We start from the raw sequence: 15722 nt of genomic DNA on the forward strand, positions 1-15722 counted from the left end.
CCCCTGCCCCCCTCCGTCTTCCATCTCTCTCTACCTGCAGCCTCAATCTTTTCTCTCTCTCTTCCCCTCATGTTTTCCCTTTCTTTCCCACTCACCTGCCTTCTCTTCCCATCTTCATTGTTTCTCTTTCTCTCTCTTTTATCCCAACCCTCCTTGAAACTTAATTCTCATCTTCTGAGGCTTGTTGCTGATTAGTTCACTGGAGAGGAATAGCCTGTAAATGGAGGAGCAGCTCTTCTGAGATTCTGTCATTTCCAAGTCTGTGGGCAGCTTTTCTTTTTGTTCTCATGCACATAGTTGAGTGAGGTTTCTGAGTCTGAGGGAAAAGCCAGTTCATTCTTGACAGATTAAAAATTATTTGACATTAAGTTTTTTCACAACAAATAATTACCATTGTTCTGCTGCTGGAATTGATGGTCACAGCATTGATTATCCTTCAGTAGGCCGAAGGGCCTGTTTCCACATTGTAAGTAATCTAATCTAATCTAATCTAAGTTTTTTCACAACAAATAATTACCATTGTTCTGCTGCTGGAATTGATGGTCACAGCATTGATTATCCTTCAGTAGAAAGTTTCTTCAGAATTTTAAATATATTTGTCTGAAAATTCATAACTTTAGGCAAAAGAAACAGTAATAATTGTCATAACAAAATGCAAACATAGTTCAAAGGAAGATGAAGTTATCCTCTAAAGAGAGATTTGGGCTGCTATAATGACATTTTATTCTAAGTTCGGATGCTAGATTTCTTCCTTGGATCAAAAGGTTTACAAACAGACATGGTTTCTCTGATGACCTATGGATGCAAATAAGGGTTAACACTAAAGACTGAGACACTTTGGATCTGTTGGATTCAGATGGATCATGAATCTGTCAGGTGAATACTATACTTCATAGACAGTATGACCAGTTTCCCCACCTAAAGTTTTCCTTTGAGTAGCGAGTTCCAAAAATAGTCAATCAGTTTTTCGTTATTTCTAGGATTTTATAGATTGTCAGGTTGGCTCATTCATTGCAAATGGAGTCTTGAGAGACATTAGGTATTTTATAGAAACAGGTCTCTTAGCCATTTTGACTTTGAGCATGATGAATTTATTCATGCTTTTATTTGATTCCTGAATTCACTTTATTTCATAAATTACCAGAGAGGACATTCTTGCCCCCACGGCATCAAGTCAGTAGTAGCATTCTGAGAAGAACAATCTAGTTATAAAACCTTCTTTGCCATGGTTAGAGCTATATACTTCAACTCGTGGTTTAATTTATTTTCTTTAATATTGTTAGATTTATCTATCCTTACCCATAGATACATTGCAATGAATTGAATAAATTATCTCTGAAGCATTATATAATTGAAAGATATTGTAACTGTGATTTAGTTGCAACTGCTTAACGTTTTTCATCATGAACTGGTATTTCAGGTTTCTGCTGCAATGACTGATGAAATCTGCCGCCTTTCTATATTGGTTGATGAATTTCATGGAGATTTCCATCCTTCCCCTGCAGTTTTAAAGTTTTATAAAAATGTGAGGAAAAGTTCCTTTTTTTAGTATATTAATAATTGAAAAGGGAATAGTTTATTGATATCTTTAACATTTTATATATTACATTTCTATACAGGATCTGCACAAACACATTGAAGAAGGACTAGGGAGAAACTTGGCTGAACGCTGTTCCAGTGCAGTCCATGCTGCATTGCAGACAGCACAGCTTCAAATGATAGGTTAGTATGCCAAGATATAAGATTGGGGTAATTTGTTTTATTCTAGAGTAGAAACTTTCTCAAATCTGATTTCAGTTTTCAAACTGAGACCTATCCTGCTGTTCAGTAAATATTTCTCCTAATAAGTATCCAATGAAGGTTTTAGGAAAGCAGGAATTGAATCCCAACAAAAATCTAGGAATTAACAAAATAAAACTACTGTGTTGCAAGATTTAATTATGAGGAATGCATACTTGTATTTTAGAGTACAGAATTGCAGTCTTACACATGTCATCAAGCTCCATGTGACTGTTCTCCAGTCTGAAGTTAGGGAATCCAGATTTAATAAAACCCTTCCAGACACATTAAAAGCTTTTCTTACAAAGTTAAGATCTGTAAAGCAAATCAAATTTTGGAATGGTCTTTTGCCATTAGGTAATACTACCGAAGTGGTAGACAACAGCCAGAATCTCGCAGTACACAACAAATGAGTGGTCTCATTACTTATTACTCCATTGTTTCCACATGGAATTTCTCTGTCATTTACTTTGCAGTTTATGGTTATTAATCACAACAGTGCAGCACCCTCTACTGGGGAGCTGGCACTTCGTGAGCCAGGAAAGCAGTGATGTGACTCCTGAGGCAATCATGATAAAATATCCTTATGGAGATGCACAGAATTAAAAGGAAATGTATATAATGATGTTTAATTCCATCTTTGAATTATGTACAGAAAACAGATTAGAGAGAAAAAGAAATATGGCTTTGAAAGATAAGATATGGTAAAAGAGATAAAGTAAAACCTTTCTTCATTTACAATAATTAAAATATTTTAAAAATGCACTTAAAAATCATTTTTAACATTAGAAAAGGTATGTAGCAGAAAATAATTTTTCATGTTACTAAGAATGCAGTTTTACACTTAAATGGAAAAGCCCTAATTTATGATTGCATACATAGTGGGTAGCAGGTATGTCCCACAACTTTTTGTCCTTCACGTGTTTAAATGACAGGTTTCTTGGACAGCTTGTGTAGCAAAGTTTGAAGAGGAGCAGGGCAATTCAGACAGTAACATTTTGAGTTCTATATCTACCTACCCATATAATCACCACTGAAGGATATTACAGTTTTCCTCGATAATAATGGCATTGTTGCTGCAAAATCCGAGCTATCCGGCATTGAATCCTTGTAATACCAAATGGACATAGACAAAATAAACTTGCCATTTATAAAATGTTCTGTTATTAAATTTAAGTATTTGTACTGTATCTTGGGTTATCAGTTGCATTGGTGTTTTTGCTCACAAAACTGAAATGCACGTTCAGGTAAATAAGTTCATATGCCTGGTGATTTGATTTTGACACACTTGAATTCAAGATTTCTAGCAATTGCAGTTTTGTGAAGAAAATAAATAGGGAGAGGGGAAAGGTGAACATATTTTGGGACGAATGAAACATTGTTAATGTTTTTAAAGTTGGAGATTCTTGCTTACATTTATGCATATTATTTAGAAACATCTGATTTAACTTTTGACATAATCATAATGAGACATTTCATTGAGCATAGCTTATCTTTGAACTCTCTGACACCAACTGTAGCACTCAGGTCAAGTGTTTAATGGAATACTCATGACTTGCTTGGGTGAGTGTTCTAAAAACACTCTAGAAACTTAACATTATTCAAGAGAAAGCAGTCTACTTGATTAGTCCTTCACCTGTTAGTCTAAATATCTAATAGCTTAGTTTAGAGTGGATGCTTACTATAGGATACACTGCAGCAATCCCCTAAGACCATAGCACAGAAACAGACCCTTCAGTCTAATCCATTTATGCTGACCAGACATCCCAGTCTGACCTAGTCCCATTTGCCAATATTTGGCCCATATCCCTCTAAATGCTTCATAAACTTATCCAGAAGTCTTTTAAATGTTGTAATTATACCCGCCTCCTCCACTTCGTAGCTCGTACCATACTCACACCACCTTGGGTCCTTTTAAAATCTTTCCCCTCTACTTTGGCAGCACCTCTCAAACCAATGACCACACTCAGCTAGAAAGACAAAGGCACCATATGCATATAAACAGCATTTCTTCTAAGTTTCCTTCCAAGTCACAACTCAAATCCTTAATGCTAGATTCAACTCTGGAAAGCACCACTAATAGCTCACCATACTGACCGCCGTAGACATTCTGCAATCACCATTGAAAATTTATCAATAAATTGTGTCCTTATTAGAAATGTCTACATCTTAAAATTTTTTAAAATGTACTGATTAGATACAAGTTAAATATACCCTTTCGAGTCTGATTTTGTTCTAAAGTGATGAGAAAAAATAGGCAAAAAAAACTGTTTAAAGAAAGAATTTGTATATATTTGTTGGACCTTCTCACCTTTACCCAGGATGTATCAAAAGTAGTCAGTGTTTGTATCTTGAAACTTAATCAATGTGACAAACAGTGAAGTCCCACAGGATGTTGTCCTTACACCACTGGAATGCAAAAGGCAGTCATCAGACTCCACTTAGTCTCTTCCCAATCCTTTCTCTGATGATCCCCCTCCTGATTACTGTCTGGTCTCCTAAAGTGGTTTGAATATTGCAGCAACTTTGTTTAATTGTATTTGCACCAAAAAGGACCTTCTTGGATTGCCTCTAAGGACCAGCGTTGATCAGCTGTAGCCCTTTTTAAATATTTTCTAATCAGCCTGTTCAGAGTACCCAGGCCTCCCGACTCGGGTAGGGACACTACCATTTTGCACAATAGCTCTTGTAACCCTTGGTTCTCTTTCCTAGTTAACATACATTACATGCTCAGAGTTTGGGAGAAGATTTGTAGCTCGGGTGCCCGTTGTTGTGGTTCTGTTCGCCGAGCTGGGAATTTGTGTTGCAGATGTTTCGTCCCCTGTCTAGGTGACATCCTCAGTGCTTGGGAGCCTCCTGTGAAGCGCTTCTGTGATGTTTCCTCCGGCATTTATAGTGATTTGTATCTGCCGCTTCCGGTTGTCAGTTCCAGCTGTCCGCTGCAGTGGCCGGTATATTGGGTCCAGGTCGATGTGCTTATTGATTGAATCTGTGGATGAGTGCCATGCCTCTAGGAATTCCCTGGCTGTTCTCTGTTTGGCTTGTCCTATAATAGTAGTGTTGTCCCAGTCGAACTCGCATTGCTTGTCATCTGCGTGTGTAGCTACTAAAGATAGCTGGTCATGTCGTTTCATGGCTAGTTGGTGTTCATGGATGCGGATCGTTAGCTGTCTTCCTGTTTGTTCTATGTAGTGTTTTGTGCAGTCCTTGCAAGGGATTTTGTACACTACATTGGTTTTGCTCATGTTGGGTATCGGGTCCTTCGTCCTGGTGTCAGATATGTAGATGATACCTTTGTAATCATTAAAAACACAGAAATAGAGAACACACACCGGATCATCAACGCCACACTCACAGGAATCTGATTCACTAGAGAGGAAGAAAAGGACAACCAACTCCCATTCCTAGACGTGATGGTACGGAGAACACCGAATGGAGAATTCACCACAAAGGTATACAGGAAAGCCACACACACCGATCAAGTCCTAAACTACGAAAGCAACCACCCCAACACACACAAAAGAAGTTGCATCAAGCCACTGTTCAAAAGGGCCACAGCACACTGCAGTACACCAGAACTGCAAAAAGAGGAAGAAGAACACTTACACAATGTATTTGCCAAAAACAGATACCCCCGCAGTTTCATCAACAGATGCCTAAGGGAAAGACAACGGAATGAGGACATGCCACAACCCAAAGGACTAGCCACACTACCATACATCAAAAACATTTCTGAACTGACAGCCAGACTACTGCGACCACTAGGACTCATAACAGCACACAAACCAACAGCCACTCTCAGGCAACAACTCACCAGGACGAAGGACCCGATACCCAACATGAACAAAACCAACGAAGTGTACAAAATCCCATGCAAGGACTGCACAAAACACTACATAGGACAAACAGGAAGACAGCTAACGATCCGCATCCATGAACACCAACTAGCCATGAAACGACATGACTAGCTATCTTTAGTAGCTACACACACAGATGACAAACAACATGAGTTCAACTGGGACAACGCTACTATTATAGGATAAGCCAAACAGAGAACAGCCATGGAATTCCTAGAGGCATGGCACTCATCCACAGATTCAATCAATAAGCCCATCGACCTGGACCCAATATACCGGTCACTGCAGCGGACAGCTGAAACTGACAACCGGAAGCGGCAGATACAAATCACTATAAATGCTGGAGGAAACATCACAGAAGTGCTTCACAGGAGGCTCCCAAGCACTGAGGATGTCACCTAGACAGGGGACGAAACATCTGCAGCAACACATTCCCAGCTCAGCGAACAGAACCACAACATATATTACATGCTCCCTACCTTGTTCCCTTATTATTATGCTTCACATTGGATAATATCAGCCATCTGTTGGATGTTACATAACGATTCAATCCAACCTGGGTCTGATTTGATTTGTTCCTCTATTTGCTCTATCTCCTATTTTGGTACCATCGATAATTGTTACATAAAAATATGTACAACCAGAAAAATCTTTGATTTTACATTATGGTTCTGAGAGTCAGAGATCCTGCCAAAGTACAAGAGAACAAAGAAAATTTACAGCCCAGGAACAGGCCCTTCGGCCCTCCAAGCCTGAGCCGATCCAAATGTATTGTCTAAATCTGTCTGTCAATTCCTAAGCATTTGCATCCTTCTGCTCCCCACCTACTCATGCATCTGTCCAGACACATCTTAAATGAATCTACCGTGCCTGCCTCTACTATCACTGCTGGCAACGTGTTCCAAACGCCCACCACCCTCTGTGTGAAGTACTTGCCGCGTGTGTCCCCCTTAAACTTTCCATCTCTCACCTTGAAAGCATGACCTCTCGTTATTGAATCCTTCATCCTGGGAAAAAGCTTGTCTCTATCCACCCTGTCTATACCATTCATGATTTTGTAAACCTCACTCAGGTTCCCCCTCAATCTCCTGTTTTTTCCTGTGAAAATAAATCTAACCTACTCAACCTTTCTTCATAGCTAGCACCTTCCATACCAGGCAACATCCTCGTAAACCTCCTCTGTACCCTCTCCAAAGTGTCCACATCCTTTTTGGTAATGTGGCGACCAGAACTGTACATAGTATTCTAAATGCAGCCAAACCAATGTCTTGTACATTTTAACATGACTTGCCAGCTCCTATACTCAAAATCCCGTCCAATGAAGGCAAGCATTCTATATGCCTTCTTGACCACTCTATCCACCTATGTAGCAACCTTCAGGGTACAATGGACCTGCACTCCCAGATCTCTCTGCCCATCAACTTTTCCCAAGTCTCTTCCATTCATTGTATAATTCGCTCTAGAATTGGACTTGCCTAAATGCATCACCTCACATTTGTCTGGATTGAAAGCCATCTGCCACTTTTCCACCCAACTCTCCAGTCTATCTATATCCTCATGTATTCTCTGACAGTCCCTTATGCTTTCTGCTACTCCACCAATCTTTGGATCATCTGCAAACTTGCTGATCATACCAACAGTGGCCTCTTCTAGATCATTAATGTATATTACAAACTACAGTGACCTCAATACTGACCCCTGTGGAACACCACTGGTCACCTTTCTCCATTTCGAGAAACTCCCTTCAATTACTACTCTCTGTCTCCTGTTGCTCATCCAGTTCTTTATCCACCTAGCTAGAACACCCTGCACACCATGTGACTTCACTTTCTCCACTAGTCTACAATGGGGAGCCTTATCAAACGCCTTACTAAAGTCCACGTATATGACATCAACAGCCCTTCCTTCATCTAACAACTTGATCACTTCCTCAAAGAACTCTACTAAGTTGGTAAGGCACGATCTCCCCCGCACAAAACCATGTTGCCTATCGCTGATAAGCTCATTCTTTTCTAAATATGAATAGATCCCATCTCTCAGTAACCTCTCCAGCAACTTCCCCCACCTCTGACGTCAGGCTCACTGGTCTGTAGTTACCGGAATATCCCTACAACCCTTCTTGTACAGAGGGACAACATGAGCAACCTCCAGTCCTCCAGCACCTCACCTGTATTTAAGGATGCCACAAAGACATCTGTCAGGGCCCCAGCTATTTCCTCTCTCGCCTCCATCAGCAATCTGGGATAGATCCCATCCGGTCCTGGGAATTTGTCCACCTTAATAACCTCTAGCATACCCAACCAAAGACATCTGTCAGGGCCCCCAGCTATTTCCTCTCTCGCCTCCATCAGCAATCTGGGATAGATCCCATCCGGTCCTGGGAATTTGTCCACCTTAATAACCTCTAGCATACCCAACACATAGAGTCATAGAGATGTACAGCATGAAAACAGACGCTTTGGTCCAACCCGTCCATGCCGAACAGATATCCCAACCCAACCTAGTCCCACCTGCCAGCACCTGCAATTGTACCAGCCTCCACCACATCATCGGGCAGATCAATCCATACACATACCCATCTTCCCTACTTATGCCAAAGTGATTCAGACTAATCAAACTTCTCTCTCTAATCTCAACATTAATCATGTTCCTCTCCTCAGTGAACACTGATGCAAAGTAATCATTTAGAATCTCACCCATTCTCTCAGGATCGGCACACAGCCTTCCTTCATTATCTTTTAGTGGACCAATCCTTTCTCTAGTTACCCGTTTGCTTCTTATATAAGAATGAAATGCTTTGGGATTTTCCTTAATTCTGCTCGCTAAAGCTATCTCATGACCCCTTTTAGCCCGCTTGATTCCTTGTTTAAGACTTGTCCTACTCTTCCGATATTCCTCCAGAGCCCGTTCTGATCTTAGCTGCCTAGACCTTATGTACGCTTCCTTTTTCCTCTTGGCTAGTCGCACAATTTCTCCTCTCATCCACGGTTCATGAATCTTGCCCTTCCTGTCCTTTGCCTTCAACGGGACTGCCTATCATGCACTACCGTTAACCTATCTTTGAAAGCCTCCCACATCTCAAATGTGGACTTCTCTTCAAATAGCTGTGTCCAATCCATATTTCCCAGTGATATAATTGGCCTTGGTCCACTTTAGTACTCTTCCCTTAGGACCACTCTCTTCTTTATCTACGAGCATTCTAAAACTTACAGAATTGTGGTCACCGTTCCCAAAAGAATCCCCAACCACAACTTCTACCACTTGTCCTGGCTCGTTCCCCAGCACCAGATCCAAAATGGCCCATTGCCTCATCAGACTATTGACATACTGCTCCAGAAAACTCTTCTGGACGCTTCGTACAAATTCTACTCCATCCAGACCTCTGATGCTAAGTGTATCCTGTAGATATTATTCACTCTAACTATGTTATGCTATTGAATATTTAGGCTATTGGATGAAGGGCTAGCAAGTAGACTGCTTTGTCCTAAATGGTGTTGAGCTTCTTGAGTGATGTTGGAACAGCCATCCAAGCAAGTGAAGAGTATTCCATAACAAACTTGATTTGCTTTTGTGAAAGTATATCGCATATTTACTTTAGTGTAAAATTGTATTTACTTGTGTCTTAAATTTAGTTCTTCCGATGGAAGAAGAGAAAGACAAATCTGAAAATATGAAGTGTGTTAAAAGAATGTGGTTTTTTTTTGGTTCCTGGGTGGAAGGACCAGAGAAAGCATGCCTAAATTGAAATTAGCGTCAGGGCATACATTTGTTCTAACCCAAAACATTTCTCTCCACAGAGGCTGTTAGACCTGCTGAGCTTTTCGATCAAATTTTGTTTTTGTTTCTGACTTCCAGCATATGCAGTTCTTTTGGGTTTTTTTAAATCAGGGAATACAGTGCTGATGTACATGCTGATTGAGCTTGAGGGTTGAAAAGTAACTTGACAGATTATAAGAATTTGAGGAAATGTAAACATACAGTTGGTGTTCTGAAACATTGCGGAAAGAAGCTGAGCAATCTGGGTCGACTAAAATTGTCTTGATAATCTCTCCTGTTCAGAATTATGGAAAACGTTTTTAAACTTTTTTGGAAGCATAAACATCAAACCTAAAAATAGTTATTTTTAAATTTTTAATGCTATGGTACAAACAAAATTTATAGTTTATAGATCAAAGAGGGACAACATTAACACGCCTAGTGCACCTCATACTGAGAAGCTATTTCTGTTTAAAATTATTACTTAATTTAGGCACAGACACTTGATCAGATTCTATATCTTTTCCAGGGAACCTCAAGCCTTTGCTTCCACTAAATGTTCAGAATCAAGTCAATGCACTGCTCCCATACCATAAATTTGACCTCAGCTATGACCTGAATTGTGACAAAATATGTGCAGATTTCCAAGAAAATGTGGAATTCCATTTTTCCCTTGGTTGGACTTCACTGGTCAATCGTTTCCTAGGACCCAAGGCCGCCCGTAGAGCTCTACTGGGACTTAGTGACCCAACTTTTCAGGTACACTGAACTGTGGTTTATGTTATAAATGTAATACTCTTTGATAACTTTTCAGCTGGTGATTCAAAGGTTTAATTTTGTAAAAGTGACAGGAGTAATTTTAAATAAGTTATTTTCAGAAGACATCCTAATGAATACACTGTTGCATTCAGAAGCCATAGAAAATAGTTTTGGAGGATACATGATCAGTATATTTAGTTTTATTTCCATTTTCCTCTGTATGTCGATTTTTTTTCTTCTTCTCTTGGCTGTGAACCAACTACAATTCAGGCAAACATATTCAAGTATGCATCTTTGCACAACTAATTGGCCATTAGTAATTTACAATCCTGTTGATTTAGGTCTTTGTATTTCAGTTCTAAATGTAACTAAACAGCTGAAATCAAGGCAACACTTATCCAACAAATTGTAAGTGTTGTATTTAATGCACGTCTAGTAACTTGTCATTTCTCAAAGATGTCCCAGCAGAAGGAATAACGCAGCTGTAGGAAATCAAATGTGATTGGCTGAAACAAAAAAGTTCATTAATTTACTGATCAGATACTTGAGAGTGAACAAAACAAAATTCTACTGGAAACAACAAATGCTGGAGATCACAGCGGGTCAGACAGCATTCATGGAGAGAGAGCAAGCTAATGTTTCGAGTCTAAATGACTCCTCTTCAGAGCTGAAGTGAAGTGTGGAGGACAGTATTTATGCTATAGTTTGGAATGGGGGTAGTGGGTGCACTTCTGGATTATCTACTAGTTAAGTCTCTTTCCTAACCTCCTTAACAATCTTGTAAGGCCAACTTTCAGAGATTCATCCTGTAATGCTGATAGTGCTAACATTAACACTTCATCTCCTGTTCAGAATGTTTCATTTGGAGCTAAATAGTCTACAACACTCCTGTATTTACTCATTTTTACACATAATGTACAATGCAAATTTACATCTTGTGCAATCTTGTACTATAGATCCCTCGGCCTTTATCTACAACACCACCAGTGACGAATGCACCTGCACTTGCCCAAGAAAACATGGCACAGGAAGAACTCATGCTCTCTCTAGTCACTGGATTAGCTTCTCTGACATCTAGGACTTCAGTGGGCGTTGTCATTATTGGAGGAGTGGTAAGTAGTTTCTTGAATATTCCTAAAATTGAGCTAATATCACAGATTAGAACAGTCTTTTATTATGGACACAGGTGCGATGGCCTATTGGCTTCCTTTTGTGCTGTATCATTCGACAGTATCTGCACTAGTAATTATTCCAAATTATTTGCACAAGCTCTGTTTTTTATATCTTAACTTTGCAATTTGATTGTTTCTTTATAAAATTATCAGAAATATTAGCAGAAGTAGGCAATTCAACTTCTCCAAACTGCTGCAGCATAGCCGATCTGATTGTAGCCATAACTCCCCTTAACTGACTACATGTGGGTGGCACAGTGGTTAGCACTGCTGCCTCATAGCGCCAGAGACCTCAGGCGACTGACTGTGTGGAGTTTGCACATTCTACCCGTGTTTGCGTGGGTTTCCTTCGGGTGCTCCGGTTTCCTCCCACAGTCCAGAAATGTGCGGGTTAGGTGAATTGGCCATGCTAAATTGCCCGTAGTGTTAGGTGCAAGGGTAAATGTCGGGGAATGGGTCTGGGTGGGTGCGCTTCGGCGGGTCGGTGTGGACTTGTTGGGCCAAAGGGCCTGTTTCCACACTGTAAGTAATCTAATCAAACCCCTCACGTCCACTCTCCAATAACTCGTGAGTGCCTTGTTGATCTAACTCAGCCTTGAATATAGTCACTGCTTTCTGTAGAAGAGAATTCAAAAGACCAGCAACCCTCTTAGAGAAATTTCTCTTCGTTTTTGTCTTAAATGGGAGACTCCTCATTTTCAAACTGTGTTCCCAGTCCTCGACCCCCCCCCCCCCCCCCCCCCCCCCCACACAAGGTACTTTTTGATCTGACTACTTATTAAGAAATCTCACAATCGAATCCTGAAACAGACATTTAAACTTTATTGCTGAAAATGTATTGCTGGAAAAGCGCAGCAGGTCAGGCAGCATCCAAGGAACAGGAGAATCGACGTTTCGGGCATAAGCCCTTCTTCAGGAAATTCAGGCTTATGCCCGAAACGTCGATTCTCCTGTTCCTTGGATGCTGCCTGACCTGCTGCGCTTTTCCAGCAACACATTTTCAGCTCTGATCTCCAGCATCTGCAGCCCTCACTTTCTCCCATTTAAACTTTATTGCATAGCACAACCAAAAATAAGACCCCTCAAGTAAGCAAGTTAAGCCTAACAACTCTACTTGGCTATTACCTGATTAATGATGGAATTTACCAAAATTCCAACCAACAGAGTCTTAAAACAGTTGTGTTTACGTAGCTTTGGCTCCTTCTTTTCCCAAGCACATATAATTGCTTTCAATTCCTGTATAACAGTTTGTCCTTGTCCCTTAACAGATTATGCCATAAAGAGTTATTGCTGATTCTTGTGATCAATGAACAGCTATTAAAATTCTGAAGTTTACAGTATCACAATACTCTCAGCATGTATCTGGCAAGCCCCACAGAAGCTTTTGTGAACTTCAATCAGAGCATTTCTCTTTCTGCTAAAGTCTAATAAGTATAGGTCCCTCTTGTTTAACCTTTCTTCATAAAATTGTCCATCACACCCATATTAACTTCAAGAAAATTGAGAGCTGGTACCTTGAGCATTTGTATTTACCAACAAAGCCACAGAATGTTTCAAGTTGCATTCCAAAGATGTGGGAATAGTCATTTTGGCTTCATTTTGCCATTGATACAATTTGCCCTTACAGAACTCCTACAGGGGATATAACAAGATTAGGACTGGGAAAAAAAAAGTTTCAGCTCAAGATGGGCCTGACACTTTTCCCCTCAATTAGTATTTATTTGTGACGAACACAATCTCTGTCTGTTTACATTTTGCAACATTTGGTAGCAACTATTGAGTTAACAGTTATATCTCAATTTATCCATTTATACTGTAACAGTGCAGAAAGATGTTGCTAATAGTTGTTGCCCTTGATGAGACTACTTCAAAAATCAGAAATATTTAATGAAAAGTTATGAGAAAGACAATGCACAGGATTTACCCCAAACTTTTACTCTATGTAGCAGACAAAATTCAAGTCAGTCCCTCATTTCTGGGTGCAGGAGCACCTTACCAGATTTACAGTAGTTTTTATTTAATACTGTTATTTTAAATTAATGTTTTCTCATGGTTCTTGCTATAGATTTTCAGAGCTGTGGGTTGGAGGCTTATAGCTATTGCTCTAAGTCTGTACAGTATATTGTACATGTATGAGCGTTTAACATGGACAACAAAAGCAAAGGAGAGAGCTTTCAAGCATCAGTTTGTGGACTATGCTACAGAGAAATTACAGATGGTTGTTAGTTTTACAAGTGCAAATTGTAGCCATCAAGTAAATCAGTAAGTATCTTTTGCTTTTGCCTTACATTGCTTTCAGGCTGGAATTTGCCAAAAGATTACTTAGCTGCTGGTGTTTTAAAGTGTTGGTGATCATGAATGAAAACAAAACTACAATAGGCTCAATGGACAGCTTGTCTGTACCTGTCTAATTAGCTTTGTATGACCATTTACTTGAGTCATTTTCAAAATCTAAACGTTTCAGTAAATACTGGGATTTGTGTTGTAATTTCAGATTAAAAACATAGGGAACACCTTTTTTTTGAAGATGTGGTCTTGAGGCAAATTCTAATTATCCCCTAAACTAATAATGGGTAGATGTTATTTTTAATTTTGTTTGTAAATGAATGCTCTATTTCATCTTGATTTCAGTGAATGTACGATTTGCTAAATGGATTAAGTATGCCTCTTAAAGCAGCTTTTTTCTTAGTTCTCAGATTTTCATGCTTAGTTATTTGATGTTCTTTCATGATTTACCTTGGACCGCTTGAATTTGTTTCAGTAAGTAAAAGGAAATATAGTAAAATAATGACAAGCTAAATAGGGGCCACCCCAAATTCATGTTATGTGGCACTTCAAGATTGCTGAGAAATTCCAAGTGACCTGATGTGTTTACAAATGTACTCTGTCCAAAAAAAAACCAAAATATAGTGATACAGTCAAGATGTGATGTTTGTCTTTTTCAGTTTGTTCACAGCTGAGTTCACTTGATATATAATGAGACTCATAATACCAGGTTTGTGATTTCAGGACAGGCGTTCCTGATTTTTTTTCTTGAACATTTTAAGAATATCTTATGCTTTTAAGTTGTTAATGAATTGCTGGGGTTAAATATCTACCTGTCACTCAGGCATCTTGTATTGACTACAAGAGAAACAGTATTGCTTTAATGCATAATTTGTAAGCTTTTCCTGAAGTAAAACTCTGCATCATAAATAAAGGTCCATCCAAAATAAGGCCTGTCTTAATTGTAAAGGGACAAACTGACTAAACAATGCATATTTCAATAACAAAGCAGAGTTGCATTTAAAAATATCTCTCACTTTATACATTCACATGTTGACACTGCAGCTGCACATGTGCTGGAAGTGCTCTCTGTGGTGTTGCAATGCAAATAAATAGCCTCTCGCAAACCAGAGGCCTCATACTAGAGTCCTCTCTTAAGCTGTGTAGCAAAAGGGAATAATGTTTCTGTTTCTTGGCCATCATCACTGCAGCTCTTCACTGGTTGCTAAGGCACATGAACAACAGCTACAGTTTCTGTACTGGCTCCTAGCAAGTAATTTGAGATTTCTTGGGGACCTACAAAATAATAATTGGAAGTTTAGTGATATGATGTATTAGACATGCCAAACTAAAGGAGAAACAGGGATGCATTGATGTTCTGACTGGATGAGTAATCCAGAAGTCACGGGCTGGAATGCTAGGGACACTAGTTCAAACATCACCATGGCAACTGGGTGGAGTTTACATTGAATTAATAGAATCTGGAATTGAAAATGGTAACTATGCAAACCCATCAGCTGTGCTAATTCCTTGAGGGGAAGAAATCTGACATCCTTATCTGGTGTGGCCTACATGTTCATTCAAATCTTCACCAACATTTGAATGTATGTAAGTATATTGTTGGGATAAAAGAAATGAATCCTTCTAGTTTTTCTTGTCGAGCAAAATATGGTTCATCTTCGTATTATGTATAATAATTTGTTTTATTTTGTTCAAAGGACATTGAATATTTCCACAAGAATATGCCAGAGACTGATCTCACAGTAAACAAAAGGAAAATTAAACTTCTGTCCTTCCCAAGCTAGGTTTCACTCTGGAATCTGACTTGTTAGCATCAGCTGGGATCATAACACTTGACCTTTTCTCCTTTGCATTTTCCTGAAGGGAACTGTCCAGTACCTTTGCTCGACTATGCCAGCAGGTAGATGTTACTGAGAAAAACTTAGAAGAAGCAATATCCAGCCTTAACAAAAAGATTGAACTCTTAGAATCTACGCAAAACCGATCAAAGCTGCTGAGGTAAAATATTTTTCATACTTCCCTTGTACTACTTAATTTCTGAACTGATTTTATTGTCAAGCAAGTTTATTCCATTATCTCTAATTTTATCCAATTTTTAGCATAAATTATTATA

The 15722-nt window shown here is 39.3% G+C and overlaps 1 protein-coding gene across 2 annotated transcripts in view; it reads left to right on the forward strand.

Moving 5' to 3' along the window:
• The window catches only part of LOC122555938 (mitofusin-1-like), a 70297-nt gene that overhangs the window by 47122 nt on the left and 7453 nt on the right, over positions 1-15722 (forward strand). For both annotated transcript variants that reach the window (XM_043702232.1, XM_043702233.1), the window contains exons 12-17: positions 1421-1525; positions 1620-1722; positions 9922-10151; positions 11108-11263; positions 13389-13585; positions 15473-15607. In XM_043702232.1, coding sequence (XP_043558167.1) covers positions 1421-1525; positions 1620-1722; positions 9922-10151; positions 11108-11263; positions 13389-13585; positions 15473-15607 — 926 coding nt within the window. The remainder of the gene's footprint in view (positions 1-1420; positions 1526-1619; positions 1723-9921; positions 10152-11107; positions 11264-13388; positions 13586-15472; positions 15608-15722) is intronic.

Source organism: Chiloscyllium plagiosum, chromosome 13 (assembly GCF_004010195.1).
Source record: "Chiloscyllium plagiosum isolate BGI_BamShark_2017 chromosome 13, ASM401019v2, whole genome shotgun sequence".
NCBI classification, from domain to species: Eukaryota; Metazoa; Chordata; class Chondrichthyes; order Orectolobiformes; family Hemiscylliidae; genus Chiloscyllium; species Chiloscyllium plagiosum.